Genomic DNA, 18,727 nt, shown 5'->3' on the forward strand with positions numbered 1-18,727 from the left:
TTCCATGACAACCTTATGGGCAATAAATACACCTTGGGAGACTCCTGGATCTGAATCTAATTTCAAACAATCTCACCTTCTTGAGGATTACTGGCTGGTGGATGGAGATATTAGGATTTGTATTTTAATAAATTTGAGAGAATGTAAACTTTTATTATATTTAATTAGAATGTTTATAGCCTATGCAATGTTTATACATGCATTATAGAAGTAACTGCTGCAAGTCAATGCAACTGATTTTACATTAAGATATAAGCACACAACCTGCGTAGGATCATGGTAAAATTCTCACAGATTCTCAGATTCTTCTGAATTTCAGAAACAATGGACAGCTAAGTCAATTCATGTGATTTGTATTTTTCTTTTGAAAAGCTTGAATAGCATTTTTCAATATTACAGAAATATAATTTTGTCTGTTTCCTCCTATCCGATTCCCATTCCAAAAGAAGGAATCCAGCTAGACCTCTGCCCCAATCAGCTGGCAGTCAGAAAGGAAAGGGTTTTGGGAAGCTTGTTCTGGAGCTGCCACGTTTGCATGCAAGGAACTGGCTTCTTCAAAACCTAGCAAGAACGAGGACAGGCCTGCAGTCTCCCAACTGCCAGATAATTGGGGCAGAAAGCTTCAGAAGCAGCTGCCATTTCTGCAAGGAATTGTTGCCGCACTGAAAATAGTGGCCACTTCTAGGTGGCAGCCATGTGGTCCAGGGATGGACATGAGGTTCACAGATCTTCAAAAGGTAAGTGTGCAATGAGGAAGGGAAGGGAGGGAGGGGAGCAGCGCCAAGATATGTGGGTACACAGTGGGGTGGGATGTTGAGAGAGAGGTGGTGTGTATGTGTTGCAATATTTCTGTGGTCAATCATAAGGGCAAATGATTTTTGAGGGCATTGCAGTGACCATAAATTCAAAACACGGTTATAAGTAGTTTTTGGAGTCTCTCATAACTTTGAATGGCCAGTTGTATCTTGAATTTAAGTGATCAGTTATATCTTGAGGACTACCTTTATGATATTGCATGCATATTATAGAGGAGGAGGGCTTGCATCTTGATTTGTTTACTATTTTTCTGGTTATGGCCAATGTTCCCTCTAAGCTGCGTGGCGGCGCAGCCGCACACGTGACAAGAAAACGCAGCGCTGCAGTTTCCAACTGCCGCGCAGTGATTTTTAATGTCACAGCATGATATACATTTGATGGAATCTGCTTGCGTCACGCTGTGCCTCGTCTCTGCTGGTCGGGTCTCCTTGATGAGCTCTGAACCGAACCCGGGGCCAATCGTGGGGATGCAGCCAGCTCCGAGGCTGCCTAGTTGGGGAAACTTTTATATAGAGGTGTGCACCAGTTCCACTCCCCAGGACGGGAGCCCGAATCACAAACTCTTTCGCCAGGCAAAAAGCGCTGGGAGGGATTTGTACCTACTCCAGCCTCCTCCTCCCCCAAAATGACCAATACCTGGGGACCCAGGCAGCGGTGGCGGCTGGTGCTGCAAGCCCACGTGCCACCCCAGATTGCAAACACCCTTGGCGCGCTTCCCTGGGAACGAGGCCCCTCGAAGACTTCGGAGGGCCGGCTGTACAGAGAACGCAGCTCCTGGACAGCTAGGAATCAACCTGGGGGGTGGGGGTGGAAGCGGACTTTTTGGGGGGGGGAAGGTTCAGAAATGGCTCAGTTTCTTCCAATTCAGGTGGCTGTGAGCACAGCCTCCATGAGTCCCATGTGTCTTAGGGAAAGCGCTGCCCTTCAGAGCCCTCCTGCATTCAGAGGGAGTTACTCCCACATAAAGTATGCACATTTCTCGCTGCTCCCCCGGCGGAAAGTGCAGAGGAGCTCGTTGGGACTTACTTCTGAGTAAACCGGAGGAAAGATCAGGCACCATGGCGGTTGCCTCCCCCTTTATAATCGGCGCCTGCGGAGGATTATAAACCCATGTTCCAAATCTGAAATGGGGAGGGCGGGAAGAGAGAGATCAGGAAAACTGCCTCGCTGATGCTCCAACACTGCACTCCCCGCGATGGCTTTAAACGCCCACCCCGTAACCCACAACCTTCTCTTTCTCAAGCCCCATTTGGAAGCTTTTCCGCGCCCAGATTTTGTGGTTTTTTTTTAAAGTACAGTTAAGCCATCCCTCGGATGCTCAGGCATGAAAATGTGCCGCTCAAACACTATACTTTTCCGCGCACACTGAAAAAAAAATAGAGGGAACATTGGTTATGACCACACTGATGTTAATGATTTTCACTATTCAATTTGCAATTGAACTGAAATCAACAATTAACTTTGCAAAGGAATGTATTCAGCTCACCTAAGTGGTTATGCTGCCTTGTTATTGTAGCTTTCTGTTTTGCGGAGGAAAAAAAATTATTGACATGGAAACTGATTTTCGATTCCAAAGAAACAACTGAAGTAATATTTTAACTATCAAAGGAAAGTACATGGATTAATATTTTAATTATCAAAGGGGGGAAACTTACATCTCAAAATAAATGTCCTTGTGATAAAAATGAGCTTACTGACACTACTGGTCCCTTAATTATGCAAGACTTTAATTATCTTTTTGATTGCCCTAATAAATTTAGTTTACAATCTCCTAAGCCACATTAGTTGTGAAAATATCTTGGATAACGAACAACATTTTTCAAAAGCTTAGTTTTTTTCATCAAGAGAAAGGCAGAATGAGAAAGCACATAATGCTTCAATATATGCTAGGTGGTAAGATCTAGGACTTTTTCAAGAACTTGTTTCCATATTCACTCTTGGAATTTCCTCTACATAAACTCCATGTTACTTTTCTTTTTTCTTTTGTAATCTTTCATATGTTTCTACAAAGACTCAAAAAGCACACATTCAGATTCTCCATTTTGTTTCCAGAACAGAAGTTTAATCTAATATACATATTCCTAGGTACAATAATAACCAGAATATGCCTATTGAAAAAGTTAAAAGGTAATTTCTCTTCTAGCTTTGATAGCTTGAGTTCCAAATAAAAAGAAACGCTCATTATTTCTACACAAAACTAGAGTTTAAAAAGTTGAGGTTCAATGAAGAGAAAGAAGATGGCAACAGTAATCGAAAACAGGAAAGCAGAAATTCCAGTAGGACTTACTGTTGCTGATCCGGGAACTGCACCAAGTGCCTGTTAGAAAGGAAGCAACACATAAAGCCCTTCTAACAAGAAGTTCAGAAGGCTGTGCTGCAAGTTCTTCAGTCGCTCCTGGATATAATTTATTAATTCAGAACTGGCCAGAAAGACATGTCATCTTTAGGCAGAGGTCAATCATTAGCCCAAGGCTTAAGATAAAAGAGAATCTTACCCCTCTACCAAAATCAAACTGCCATAGTATTGCAGAGTAGGATTGCCTACATATAAAATTCCACAGGAAACAAGGATAACCAACTGACATTAGGAAGTAAGGAAGAGGCAAACGTATATGGTCAAGGAGTTCTTGATTTTCCCTATAACGTACTGGGACGGAGAACCCCATTACACACAATTAGAGGATGTGAACATGCACAACAGGATCCAACGTCCACAGAAACTAAAGACTTGTCACCTAAGGAATCAAACATATATTAAGGTCACATATAGAATCAATAGCTTTCCCCACACAGCAAATTAGCTCTGCTTCTACCCTCCCAGTTTATGTTTGGGCTCAAAATGACCCCCCATGTTCACAACTTTCACTAAAACCTCATATTCATAACTCTCACCAAAACATCTTCTACAGCATGAACTGCAACAGAGCAAGTGCATGTTTTCTCTTTGTAAGGAGAGTGTGTCTTTGGAAAAACTTGCATTTACTGGAAGGTTAAGGACAATTCTTTTTTGCTTTTTTTTTAAAAACATCCTCCCTCTGTGCAGACAGAACACACACAAGAAGCTCTAGTGTGGAATGCCACTGCTGTCAATAAGGACATCTCCCAAAAAAACCCAACATGGTTTTATTTAGTGCTCAACATCTGGACTCTTCTCTTAGCCTCTTAAAGTCCAAAATAAGTCTACAAATACCTAGACTCTGTAGCGAAACTATAGAACCCAGAAAAACAAACATTGTGTTCACCCCTATTTGTTCAACATTATTCTTGTACATTTGGAAATGTAAGGCAGAAAGCCTGGAATGCTGGTGTTTCCTAAGAGCTTTGCTATTGGGCTTCAGCTACAGGTGGTGCTGCTGCAGGCATATCAGTCCCACTTCTCAACGGATCAGCCTTGGAGAAGTTAGTCTCCAAAATGTGGCGCTGAAGATGGCGCACCCACTCCTCTTGGATGGAGAGGGGTCCTTGGAACTCCACTTCACAAAATCTGCAGAAAGAACATAAGGTCTATTGGTGTCGGTCTGAATGCGAAAGAGTGAAACTTTATATATATACAAAAAATCAATTGAGATTCCCAATTTATGTCTTTGTTTCTAAATAAGTTTCAAAAAAGAAAAAATGTCTGAGGTCACACAGATGCATGGTGTAGCCACAGATACTCCCATGATTAATATTGTGAATTCAGGAATTAATACAATAGAAGAATGAGACAAACCTGCACTTTAGCGTGTAGATGTTGCCCACAAATTTCACCAAGGAAGTCTGTGGTGGCCTAGGAACCAAAGAGGGCACTGGTCTTACTCTGGGGGCTGGTTGGCGGACCTCTTCAGCCCTCTGTTGTAAGTCAGTGGATTCATTTTCTCTATGTAGAGGAGCCTCAATGGGCTTAGCCTGCCTCCGTTCAAACTCTAACAAAGAGAAAGATTCAGTTCAGAAAGTGTGATGGAATATAGTAAATCAATTGCAGCTAAGATAGAGGTTGAATAAAAATGACTTTTTGAATATTAAATGTGTTTAGGAAAGTCAGTGTTGGAAAGGGGGATACGAAAATGAAGGGAGTCTGAAAGTCAGGTCAGATTTTTCTAAACAACTCTGCCCATTTCGGAATACAACATTATCTGAACTTTTAACCTAACAGTCTCTTAATTAACCTTACGTGAGTCTTTTGCTGGAACTACTCAAACCATTTGAACCATCAGGCACAGGCAGGGAGGCATTTACAAACTATGAGCACTCAAATCTCTGCCGGTATACCCACCACCCCACAAGGAAGCTAGTGCCTCCTCTACCAAGGCCTTTCTCTCCAGCAAGTTTTGCAATGTATCTTCTGCTGGCAATCTAAGAGCAACGACTCACTGTTGATGTTATGCTGATGATGCTCTTCCACCTTTACAAGCGACAAAGGAGATGTGATTGCAGGTCGCTCACTGCTGCCACAACCATCCACAGCTTTACTGTGCTCGTTTAGCATCATCTCCCCACTTAGGCTTCTGCTCATCAGTGAAGGACTGCCTGCCTGCAGGCTCAGAGCAACTCTCTTCCCAGAGGGATCACCATCACGCAGGTGAGCAGCATTGCGGAACTTCTTTGCAAAGGGCCGGCCACCTTGGATGTAGCTGCGATAGGCTCCAGCTTTCTGGGGGCGATGCTTGATCCACTCACTTAAAGTCTCAATTGGGGATCCGTTCACACACCATTCAGTTACTCCAAACTGTCTGAGATGTGCCCGAGCATGGCTGGCTAGTGCTTTGCGGTTCTCAAAGTAGAGGCCACAGAGTTCACAGCAGGCTTCACTGGCTGGAAGCAGAAAAGGCAGGGAGCTAGACTGAGCAAAATCCTCAATAAAGGACTTAATCAGCAGTTCAGAATTTGAATGATATCCTTACCTGTTCCATTTCATGATTTCCATATCTCCCTAAATATCACTCAGGACTAAGGCTTTTGAAAAGTTTATTTGAAATCCCTATCTCTGACTCTTAACTTCCTACTTACAAGCTAAGTAAACTCACTATTCTTTGTAAGAAAATAGTTATGCTGCAAATACTTTTGGCCACTTTGAGGGCATGGAGCTATGGTTGAAATACAGTAGTTTATTTATTTGTTTGCTTAATACTCACTTCTGCAAATGATGAAACTTCTTTACCAACCATGGTGAGAGGGTGGGAGAATTAAACATACAGAAAGGAAGAAAGATATGCTCACAATTATACACCTTAAAACTAGCCCAATAGATAATGCTTTGCACTAAAGAGCTTATACAAACAGCTAAGTATACTACTACTACAGGCTTGAAGTTGTTATATAACAAAATAAAATACCCAGAGGTATTTATGCCTTTGTTGCCTGGCTTACTATTTAATCATCCCATCTTTTTCACTCCACCAAGTCAGAAAGCAAAATTCAATTTCACAAAGAAAAGCGCTGTCACAGACTTCCAAATTTTATCTGAATCCCACTCAAATCCCCTCCCTGTACCTCGATAGCACTTACATGTATGAGTGGGCTTTTCATGCAAGAGCTTGGCTTTGAATGGTAATTCAGTTTGGATATAGGTTTTATGCTTCATTTCATGGCCACCCAGTCGTTCATCTGATAGTGGCCGTTTAGCAGAGAGTGGTGCCAGGAATCCCTCCTGTGACTTGAGTAGTGACAAGGACATATCCCGACCAAGATTTGGTTTTCCAGTCTTTCCGCCCAGTGGAGACAATGTCATGGGCTGCAGAATTTTTCCAGGTGATTTAGGATCATCGTCTCCCATAGCTGTGGGAAGCTCAATGCTCATTGTGTTTGGCTCCTTCTTTATCAAGCACGGCTTGTTCTTTTTCTTTATGATTTCACGTAGTGTATCAATGGGAGATCCATTAACTGACCATTCAGTTACACCCATCTGACGTAAGTGAGACCTGGCATGGCTGGACAGCCCCTTCCGGTTCTCAAAAAACTCGCCACAAAATTCACAACGAATTTCCCGGACAGGGTCTGCACGAGCAGCTTAGATAAAGACACACAGAAAATGTTTAACAAACGAGGAAATAGCAGTAAACCAAACCTCTCCAAACACTCTTATTTATTTCTATGCTGTAGTCACATAAGGGTGGGAAGATCTAACCTTGTCTATATGTCTATATTTATGCTTCAACCATTTGCAACTCGTAGGATAGCTGTCCTCCAATATTGCCAACTTTTAGATCTGAGGATCAGAATTATCAGCAAGTGATATGCTGATTGGAGAATTCTAATATTTATAGGCATCAGGAGTTGCCTCAGTTTGGGGAATAGCTACTCTAGAATGATTGGGTGTTTGGACCTGTATTTTGCCTATTACTAAATGTTTTAAACATTATCAAGAAACTGTCAAAAAACAAAATGATCCTTTTCCACAGTATAAAATACATTTGCATACAAAGATAAAATTGTCAAAACGGCATGCAGGCTCGTTATCCAAAATTCACTGTTTAATAAAACAAAAATGAAAAAATGAAAAAGCTTATGACATTTGGTTCCACTCAGACATGCGTCACACAACTAGGCATCCAATACCCATGACTAACACTTACAGAGGTTGAGTGGAGACATCTCCTCCCGTGGTGACCAGGCTCTGTCAGACAGATGCGATTCATTATGAAGTCCCCCAGAGATCATTTCCCGCTTGATTTCCATTCGTAATTGGTCTTGCTTCAATTTCTTATGCAAAGAAGAAGGAAGCCCAGAGAATATTTTTCTAGCAGTTGGGGGAGGCGAAGAGGTAGGCGAGTGCCCCATAGGGCTCCCTGGCTGCTGTGCCTTCTTAGAGATCCCAGGCATGTGGCTTTCTCCTGGGCTACAGGGTTCCAGAGAGCCTCCAAGAACAGACTGGGTAATTGACTTCTGACTATGTGCTGGGGAACTCGAGGTACTGGTCCGAGGTTGAGCTCGCCTTTTCAGAATTTCTCGGAGTGTGTCAATTGGAGAACCGTTCACATACCATTCAGTTACCCCCATTTGACGTAGATGGGATCTGGCATGGCTGGAGAGCCCTTTGCGATTCTCAAAATATTCCCCACAGAATTCGCATCTGATGTCCCGCACAGGTTCTGCACCAGAAGCTGAGAATAAAAGAAAGAAAGAACCACCAATAAATTAATGTGACTGAAAAAAATGAGCAGGAAAAAGCAGGAGGATGTGGGCACCAACTATGTATTCCCATCCAATGTGGAGTACGAAGCAGATGTATAGTGCAAGGGTTTTTTCACAAGCAAAGCTGGTCTTTCAGTAAATTTGGCCAAAAAAATTAAACACCAATAATTCCAACAAAATACCATGAAATCTAGGATAGATATGGTTAAAGCAAGGGTCCCTATTAATATGGACAAAGAACTGAGAACAGCAGAAAATGTCCAATTAAAAAAGGGTGAATACAGCTGATACAAGATAATGTCTAATGTGAAAGCGTAACACAGTTGTACAGTTTCCTTCTAATCCAACTTCATTCACCTTTTGAGAGAAGAAGTTCAGGCATTTCCATGGCAGTTATCACAGTCATTGTTAAAATACAAAAGCCCCCCGTCTAGATTAAGCACACTGACTTATTGTACACTTGATCAGATAATCCCAAAGTATAAATTAATAATTATATTTTCCATCCCATCATTCAATGTCTACATAAGTCTCCCTGTCAAAGAACTCACCCCCAGAAAGCTTGGGGGAAACCAAGTGTCCTTTATTTGCTCCCATGCAGTTGTCTTTAATACAGAACCATCAAAGCAAAGAGGTGCCATTAAATATGCCATATGCCATTAAATATGGAATGCTTGTGGCTATCAAACAATTGTTAATCACCAGTAGGAAGCTACCCTTTGACTGGTTTTATCTATTTACATTAAGGGAGGAAAACAGCTATGATCTTAATCACCTTGAAGTTACTCTCCTTCATCTTTGATATGGGATGGTTAAAGCATTAGTTAAAGTCCTGGTATAAATGGCAAAAGAAACAATCTTCATCCTAGTTCTCTAAAAGCTAATCTCTTATGTGTCAAAGAGAAACATATTGGTAGTCAATATCCTGTTGAGATTGAATACAGCCAGTGAGAGCCCTACAAAATGGAGAAGTCAGAAACCAATCCAGGGCCACAAAAAGGCTCAGGCTGCAAAAGAAAAAAAAAATTAAATAGCAAAAATAAAATAAAAAAATCTTCCCTTTCCATAAGGAACAAACTATGTGGAGTCCACACTTGTCTTTTGATATTTCTAAGTGCATAGAAACCAAGCATATTGCTGGGTCCTATCTGGGTCAAGGATTAGTTATCTATTCGGATCAAATGCCCAGAGAAGGAATGGGTAACTTCAGCATATATGCAAAGGCAGCTGGGAAAGCTTTAATATAGCACTCAGAAAAAGCTTTGAAGAGAAAGCGCAATGGAGAATGCAAGCCCAAAAATATGTTTCTCCACCCCATTATTGGTTAAATAAGACATAAGGCAGGTAATGACAAGAGGTCTGCATTTCTAAGTGCACAGCTCCATGTCACATAAATGGGGAGAGGGGGAAGGGACAATAGCCAGTGTTGATAGAACCTACAGAGATTGAGTGGAGCCATCTCAGCATCTGATGCCCAGTACGCACTGGAAGAAAGACCCTGTTTCCTTTGTAGACTGGCCACAAGTGACAGCCTGTGCCCATGTGGCTTCAGCTTCTTGGATGGTGGAAGGGAGTGAGGTGAGAGTATAGATGGCTGTTTGCCCAAAGGCCTTGGTGAGTGTGCTTGTTTCATGCCTGTGGTAGGTGTTGCTGTAGCTGTGCTCTTTGGGCTGTGTCCATCAGAACTCCCAATCTCCCCTAATGAGTCTCTCTCGCTATGGATGAGAGAGGAAAGACGGCCTTTGAAGTCTTCATTTTTGATGAGATCATTTAAAACATCAATAGGAGATCCTTTAGCATCTGGATTGCTCACTCCCAGGTGTCTCAGGTGGGCTCTAGCGTGACTTGACAGCCCTTTTCTGGTTTCAAACCAAGCACCACATAATTGGCAGTCAATTTCTCTGCCCGAGTCACTATCTACAGCTGCGGAAAAAGAAAACATTGATCACAAGACATACGATTACAGAAATAATGTGTCTCAAGCACCTTTTAAAATCTGAAGAGGACTTTTCCCTAAAGGACTCGTTTCTTAGAAAGGGTATGTTAAAAAAATATTTATCTATAGGAATAATTGATATACAACGCCAAAGAAGAGGCTTGTTATTCACCATAGCACAGCTGCAGATTTAATAGTTAAAACAGACAATTTTGCAGAAGAGATATTTAACATTTCCTTTCACTGACCCAGGTCAATTTTTCCAACGAAATTCTCTTTTTTGATGCATAGGCTTGTTCTATCTCAGCTTAAACCAACAGATGTTTAAGTATGGGTAATTTTTGAGAATGGAATAATAAAAAGTTAGTTATAATATCAGATTTCCAAATATCAATTGATGTCAGAAAAATCAGATAGCAGAGAGAACTATTTGTATTTGCCTAATATTTCATGACTTGAAGCTCTTTACCAATATAGTCAGCTCAGCTAAATGACATTCAACTGATTGGAATTCTTCCCATAAGAACTCATTTCTCCCATCAGTCCAGTTACTAGAAACTTTTTCATTTAATAAGCTTTTATTTTGACTTCAAAATAAGATGAGAATGACACTGACATACCTCTTTCAGTGCTATGCCTTTTATGAATTACAAAATATCAAATTGACAGGAGTTGTTAGTTGGATTTTGCAGAACTAATATTTTAAGAACTTATTTTAATTAATTACATTTGTGCCTTTGACAAATGTACATGAATGTTCAGAAAAGCTATATAAGCCATAACGAAAATGACAAGTTAGTTTAAAAATCGTCTATGGGGTGTGTAAGACAAAATAATATTCGAAATTTCCTCATCTAAAATAAAGACAGCATAGGTTTCTAGAACATAAAGTATCTAGGCAAGACATCCCTTTAGAGATGAGTAATAGCTCAGAGCAGGATTGGAAAATTAAAGTTCCTTGGCAACCTCTTAAGTGTTATAACTGATGCAGAATTGCACAATATTTAAGAATTGTAGTGCATATGTTAAAGTTAAACTATTACATTGTGAACAGTGTGTCTGCCCTAAATTCATTATAAAAAGCAACAAACAGTACTTGGATACATTATGTAATTTTTAGTCAGTGAAACTAGTATGGCATTCAATGATGGGATGAACATATCAGGTTGAAATACATTTTACATAAAAGTAATGCTGTGGACTGCTGATACAACAATGAAAATTACCACAATAGAAGCCTTATCCACTTCCTACAAGAAAAAAAAATTCTCTTAGAATCCTTGCTCAAACCCATCAGACAATTGCTCTTTCTTTATAATTCTACTTACCTCAGCCTATATGCAAAACTAAATGAAACTCACTGTAACCAACCAGCAACAATTAGTGAAGAGCTGAAAAAGGCTATATCAATAGCACAGACACTAAAAACTCTCCAATGCAAAATAACATCAAAGAAGGATAGTGGATGGTTTACACTGTTTCTACAGATTTCACCGAAAGGCTGAACAGACCTAGCCCTGAATAGTGAAGCCACAATTATATGCTAAATTAGTTTCAGATCAGAGAAGTTCCATAATGAGTCACAAGTCCACAAAACTTAAAATAAATCCCAAGAAATACAGCAAAAAGGAAAAATGTGCATATAATACGGGGAGGGCTGTTGTGTAAAATAAATAGAAAAAATTCTTCAGTCAGAAAACTAGTAATACCAGCAGCACTAAAGTACTATCTTGTATTCTATAATTATTAGGTATTTTAATGATTATTTCTTCCCAGTAGTCTAAGAATGTAATACATTTTTTTTCAAAGGTAAAGTAACTTTGTTCAAGATTTTAGAAGGAAGCAGATGGTGTTCATAGCTGCTGGCCCTTTAATGGAGAAATATTGTTGAGTTCCAACCATAAATACACATGATCTCTAGGCACAATTTTTTAAAAAACCACACACAAAAGCTTTGTAGCACAACCTGGAATTGTGTAAGTATGATCAACCCTCCTAGGGATAAGCTGGACAAAGAGACTGCTAAATTACACAGAATTGCCTCTTTTGCTGAGATGAAATATTTAGGGATTTTTTTAAAAAGCAAGACCCACATACTCCAAGAAAAACATTCCATCTAATCGAACCATAATTCAGTAGTTCTTTTAGAACAGAAATCTTTGCACCAGATCAAATGCATCCTATTTGTCTTATTCACACATAGGGTGCATGTCACAATACTATAATGTACACAAGTTGCGATGTCTGTGACTGGAGTAACCCAAGTAAAGCCAAAAGTGGTAAAATGTGTCTCCTAAGTGGGCCATCCTGCAGGGGTTCACACTACAAGATAATGTGGAAGTCAAGAGCTCCCTGCAGTAGCAACCTGCAAAGCCAGCTCTCCTATTTGCAAGCAGCATCAGGATCAAACAGACTCACTTAGATTTAAAGGGCCTTCTTCCTCCAGTTGTGACCACTGTGTTTTAGGTGGACTCTGCAGAGGGCCCAACGGTAGCTTGGGGCTTTTGTCTTCAGGGTTCTTTTGTGGAGGAGAACCAGGCAGAGCAGATGCCATTTTCTTGAGTATGGGAGATCCTGGTTGGGAAACATTCTTGGGGGTGAAACCTGGAGGGGATTTGACTGCTTTGTTTACAGGTGGCTCTTGTGACCTTTCCGAAGCTTTGTCGAGAGGCAGCAGCAGTGTGGGCCGTGAGGACCCTGCAGACCTTTCTTTGGGAGAGGCAGATTTTTTGCTAAGACTTGGAGAGACGGGGCTGCTGTCCATTTTTCCTTTCTGTTTCATCAGTTCATAAAGTAAGTCGATGGGAGCTCCACTGCTCTCAGACTCAGCCACACCAAGCTGCCGTAAGTGAGAACGTGCATGGCTGGACAGGCCCTTGCGGGTCTCGAAGCAGGTGCCACAGACCTCACATTTCGTGAGGTTTGGTGCTGGAAAGAGGAGAGTGACTTATTGAGACAATGTTAAGCTTAGCCCTAGACTATCTTTGCTACTACTCAGTAGACCCGAAATGTATTTATGTTATCCTGTTTGGGACCCTTCTCCATAAAACAGCCAGACTTAGCTGAAGAAAATGATTTCTGAAGTCTATTTTGCAACAGATAAATTTGCTAAATGATAAGTGGTGGTTGCAAATTTCTTCAGCAAAAATCAAATCAAGATTAACTTCTCATCCATCGTGTAGCCATCACTCTGAAACATGTTCGCACATAAACTGGTGTCAGCTGCCTTGCCATAACTACATCCTAAAAATCACAAAGGATCAATTCCCCACTCTGCCTAACAATCTTAACACAACACTAACTCTTACTATACTTTCATAACATATTGCAAATGTAGTTTCTCATCTGTTGCTAGACAAACAGCAGTAAATAGAACTCCATTATATCAAGCTGCAGTTGGGAGAGATGAAAATAGGTTCTTCCTCACGTGTCAATAGTATTCCATCTAATCTACTGAGGGATCAAATCTATCAGTCTCTTCTTCTCCTGGACCTTTCCTTTCAAACTGCCCATCATAACAATATGATATAATTTTAAGAATTGGTGCTCAAAACTAATTATCCCCGTTCCTTTTGTGTTTTAATATATAAGCTTTTGGAAGGGAAATGTCTTGTTTTTATTTATATTTTAAGTTACTCTTTAACTGTTTTCAACTGAAGAGCAAAGCAAAATATTTTAAAGAAATATAGCTATTGATTAGCTATGTTAAATAAAATAAAAAAGACTTGCCTATGTCTCAATCTTGTCTATGTACCTTGTCTATGTTTCAGAAATATACGAATGAATATACAAATCAATATTTAAGATTCCTGCAAAATAAAACTTCATACAATCATGAAAAAAACTTCAAGAATCCTCAAGTTATATTTTAATCTGGAAGCATTGTGACCTACAATGTGATCTGAGTCTTATCTAGTTCCTATTAATTGATAGATATTCTGGCTAAACAAACAACACATATCTCCATTGAACACACTGAATCAACACTCACTCTCTCTAGATTTAATAACTGGTTGTACTTCCTATAATATCAATGACTTCAACAAAAAGTTTCCTGTATCTGTTGATGAGTCCTACATATCAGTTTTGAAGTATTCCACCAGCTTCTTTTTACAGAGCTACTTAAATTCATTGTAATGTTGTTTTGCTTCATATATGAAGTTGTTTTGCCTACAAGATTCAATTAGGGTCAGGGTCTAGGCCCAGTCATTCCAATATAAAATGTCTTCTCCTTCCGCCACTCCCAAGTAGATTTCTTGGTTGCTTAGGGTTATCCCGTTTCATGATCTGCATTTGTTTAAATTTCAGCTCAAAGATAAATATCCGAAAATTTTCTTTGTAGAATTTGCTGACACAATCCAGAATCTACTGTTCCATCAATGAATGCCAGACTTTCAGATTCTGAAGCTGCAAAGAAGCTGCAAATGATTATCTGGCTACCATAATTATAGCTGGGACAGGTTTCTTTGTTGGAATGCAGTTTTCTTCCTTCCAGATGTAATACTTCTCATGTGTGGCAAACATTTCCACTGTAGTCTCATTTGTGTAAACACTTGTTCATTGTTTTTTATTATGATGGACTCAGAAACGCTGATAAGAGACAATGCAAGAATGGCTCATAGATCCTTTGTTATTACTTCTTTGTAGTTTCCCATAGCATTGCATACTTTGTTTTCAGGGTAATTTCTGCTGGACCACTCCTGAGAATAACAATAATGATACTAGAGTACATTTTTTCAATCTGTATGCTATCTCCCTGGTCATGCTCTGACAGAGGCCAATAACTTTGGCAATGATTTCAATACCATTTTCATCCACAAAGTCATCACCAACCCCTTTTCCAAAGTCTGTAGAACTCTTGATCAGAACATGATTTATTTTCACAAACCTGGAGCAGATTCCAGTTGTGTGAACTCTCCTTTTTATAGAGAACACCTTAGACTCATATTTGATTGTTAACTTATTTGTAGAAGCCTGATATATTGACTGGAACATCTAATTCAATTTACCACTTAAGAAGGTGGTAATCCTAAAACTAAAATTTACTTTTCTAAGAAAAAAACATAAATATTGATTCAACGTGTTCAGTAAAGATGTGGCACAGTGCACTGTTCTAGTATTGTTCATTTAGCCAGTAGTGCAGCATTGGATAATTCTACAGACATCTTCTATTATCATACTACATCTCTGTACATACAAAAAGATTTGTGGCTACTCTTTATAACAATGAGAAAATATTTTGAGTCTCATTAAGTATCTACGCATATTATGGTCAGCAATTCATATCTGAAAAAGGATACTTCAGTTAGATGAATGGTAATTCTCGTAATGAACAAACAATCTATTAATTTCACATACAATTTTAAATTATTTTTAAAATGCATGAAAATACATAGAACAGCATTTCTCAGCTCTTTCCTTTAAGTAGGCTACTAACATTAGCAGCAGCAGCATTTAAAGATTACAACTGACTCACCCAAACATCATCTATGGTATTCCAAAATTAAATTAAAAATTACATTTTAAAAAATTAAAAGATCCAATATATGTAAGGTTGCTAAATCTTACTTGCAAAATTTGAGGTGGGTTTCATAATCTCCTGAAATTTGTTTTTCTTTTGATATTCAGATGAAGGGTCACCTGAAGTAACTTTACAGACCATTAGAATAAAAGCATTAGTAGAACTATTTTACTATTCTACACATAAACATTTTTAAGTGTTTTATAGATTTATTTCTGTAATATTTTATCTAGATAAATAAAAAAATAATCATGAAAATTCCATATTGGACAATAAAATGTATAATTAATATTCACTCTACACATCTTTTATACAAGTTATAAGTGATCCAATATGTATTAAAAGTAAGCTGAGGCACAGAGAATTTCTCCATCATGGATATGACACGAGGTTCAGTAGCAACTGTGAGAGAAGGTAGACTCACATTTGGCATCCTGGGAGTCTGCCTTGTTGCTTGAAGATTCAGGAGAGAGTGAGGTTCCTATTCGGTTTGGAATCTGATCTAGTGACCCAGCCAGAGAATTCTTCTTCTGGAGGAGTGGGGAGCTCATCGCTGAGGTAATCATCTCCTCTTCTTCCTCAGAAACCATAACTATCAAACAACAGAAGGGGATATAGGGATTGAATTGAAAACTGTAGATTAGGAGTGTGATTACATTAAGTAGTATATAGGCTATTCACTACTTGACCAGGTTAGTTAAGAAAAAATCTTTTTCCTGATGGACATAAACTATACTAAGCTAACAATGTAACCCTATGTTTGGAATTAAGTTCCATAAAGATCAATTAGATTTACATCTAATTGCTGCATATGTATTTTATTAGAAATAAATGGAACATTAAAATAGGATATTCATAATGCAATCCTTAGTTTTCTTCAATATACATATAGGACATTCAAAGGCTTTTAAAAATCAAAATATGAAAAATAAAATCAGATATGTACAAATATTACAAATCAGATTAGTCCATTATACAGAAATATAACAGCCAACTAAATTTAAAAATTTGAAACATTCAAATCCAAAGGAACAAAATAAAAATACTAGAGATAATTAAATAAAAATTTTCTATAGGTAAATAAAAAAGAAACTGTTTCCTTGGGTAGGAAGTCATAAAATATTTTGAATCAATATTCACTGGATGAACTAAACAAATTTATGAAAGATAATATAACATCTGAAATCCTCGCTTAGATGCCAGTTTTAATTTCGTAAAACTTATTCCTGCTTATACATATGAACATAAAAAAGCCCTGTGAGATCAGGCTCGAGGCTCACCTTGTACAGCATGCTCTGACACATAAATGACCAATTTGATTCATTTCTCATTCTGGAGAATGATAGTCTCCTTCTACTACCTTATTCCCAGCAATTAGTTTATAAAGAATGCTACCTACAGCCAAGGGAGTGGTTAAATGCTATTAGCATTAATATTCATTTATTCTGTTTGTTCAATCCCCTTTTAAATCCAACTATATTGGTTGCCCATTCTACACCTACTGACAGTGATTAATTATGTTGTGTCTGAAAAAGTATTTCCTTCTATGGTCCAGAATCTCTTTGGATTAGTTTCCTCACTCAGCGGCATCTACAATTCTGTTAAGAATATAAAAATTCAGTGCACCATAGAAGAAAAATTATAACAATAAAATCCAGTTAATTGAAATCATTACCTGAAGGTCAATATCCCAATTACCCAACTTACAAAATATAATTTGCAACTGGTAAAATAAAATAAAATAATTTGAAAAAAGATGTTGGGGAAAAAATTACATAGGCAATGCTTCCCCATAAATGAGGGGGGAAACTTTCTATCAGAACTGTGCATGAACCAGGGTTCTATTAAAGCAAAGAGTTAGCATGGTGTGTTGGGGCCAACTTTCCACTCAGCCGTAAAGATCACTGGGTGACCTTGGATCTTCACTACCTCATCCTATTTTATTTCATAGGTCTGCTGTTAAACAATTTATCCTACCCTAAGCTCCATGGAACAAAAGCAGGATAATAATATACTTAATAAAACATTTTAAAACCACTTCTGGGTAAATATGCGTAGTTTCAAACTACAAAGAACATTGGGACACAATAGTAAGTTTAGGGTTCTTCTATTGAATAAAACAGATTCAATTATCACTACGCATCAGATATATTATATTTTATAAACTCAGAAAACTAACAGAATCAACAGCACATCAAAATCTAATTACTTTGTTGTATTATTTTATTTTCTAATACAGAATCAATCATTCTGGAGTGATTAAACTGGGGCATATATGAAGCAATGACCACAGCACTAACATCTTATATATTTATTCAGAGTGTAACCAGTCCCTTTCATATGCCTTTAGGCTTTTAACTAGATGAGTTAATAAACACTACATTTTAAAAGGATTTTCAAAATCCATCAGAAGACCGATATGGAGGCCGCTCGTGTTTAGAACTGACACGACTAGGAAATGGTAACAATTAAGTGTAGATGACTATGCTCCCCACCCTCCCCCACCCCAGGACAAAGATGATTTATGAAACGAACTCTTCTCCAAATACCAGGTTTCCCCGTATTAGCGGCGGGGAGCAGCCGCGACAGGCGCTGGCCAGTGGCTGCGGGTGCTGCAAGCTGAAGTTAAAAGGCGGATGAATGAATGCTGACCACTGTTGTCGTTTGAAGACGGGGGAACCGAGGCCTTGACAGAAAAGAGATCCTGGCCTGCGATCGGAAGGGCGAGGAGAAACGGGGCGCAGCTACTTGTCACTCAGCCCTCTCCGACAACTCCCTCCAGGGAGCAAACAGCGCCGCGATCTCTTCGGGCGGCAGCCCGGGCTGATCCGGAGGCCGGGAAAGGGGATATCCGAAGAGGGAAGCGACATGAAAGCTGTCACGCCGAGCTCGGCCTTCTTACTGGGCAATCCGACTTTCCCCCCTTTTTTTGGGAGGGTTTCTTTTAACTTCCAGGGTCTTACCGGCCTCCGAAGGCGGCCCCGCACCCTCTTCCTCGTCTCGGGGCCGCGCCGCCGCCACCGCTTTTGTCGCCTTGGACTGAGAGAGGGTGGAGGCCGCCATCTTGGCTCCGGCACATGCAGGGCGGCAGCGAGGCGGGACGGTGGAGCGCCGAAAACTCCAGCTGAGAGAGATCAGCTGAAGTAATCGAGCGCCGAGCCAGGCTACAAAAGCCAGCTCCGGTAGAGCCAAGAAATATGTCCATAGATCGGGAGGAATCCAGGCTCTTTCTTAGCAGCCAAGCTTCAAGGGGAACCATTCCAGCACTGAACTACCGATTTGTCCAAATCCATATAAGGAAAGGGAAATTCAGCTTACTGTTCCCGCAGACCAAAGGAGTA

The 18,727-nt window shown here is 39.5% G+C and overlaps 1 protein-coding gene across 8 annotated transcripts in view; it reads right to left on the minus strand.

Moving 5' to 3' along the window:
• Positions 1 to 2,856: 2,856 nt before the first annotated feature.
• The window catches only part of WIZ (WIZ zinc finger), a 68,561-nt gene continuing 52,690 nt past the window's right edge, over positions 2,857 to 18,727 (minus strand). For 4 of the 8 annotated variants that reach the window (XM_087709760.1, XM_087709763.1, XM_087709761.1 and 1 more), the window contains 9 exons: positions 15,811 to 15,978; positions 15,434 to 15,514; positions 12,284 to 12,793; positions 9,370 to 9,852; positions 7,371 to 7,898; positions 6,304 to 6,804; positions 5,170 to 5,610; positions 4,529 to 4,721; positions 2,857 to 4,300 (listed from right to left, as the gene is read on the minus strand). In XM_087709760.1, the coding sequence (XP_087565886.1) occupies positions 4,141 to 4,300; positions 4,529 to 4,721; positions 5,170 to 5,610; positions 6,304 to 6,804; positions 7,371 to 7,898; positions 9,370 to 9,852; positions 12,284 to 12,793; positions 15,434 to 15,514; positions 15,811 to 15,978 (3,065 nt within the window). In that variant the 3' untranslated portion in view covers positions 2,857 to 4,140. The remainder of the gene's footprint in view (positions 4,301 to 4,528; positions 4,722 to 5,169; positions 5,611 to 6,303; positions 6,805 to 7,370; positions 7,899 to 9,369; positions 9,853 to 12,283; positions 12,794 to 15,433; positions 15,515 to 15,810; positions 15,979 to 18,727) is intronic. The other 4 variants (XM_087709762.1, XM_087709764.1, XM_087709765.1 and 1 more) reach the window with 4 other exon arrangements.

This window comes from Thamnophis sirtalis, unplaced genomic scaffold, assembly GCF_051295495.1.
Source record: "Thamnophis sirtalis isolate CommonGarterSnake01/CBP01778 unplaced genomic scaffold, rThaSir2_p1.2 scaffold_3, whole genome shotgun sequence".
Lineage (NCBI taxonomy): Eukaryota > Metazoa > Chordata > Lepidosauria > Squamata > Natricidae > Thamnophis > Thamnophis sirtalis.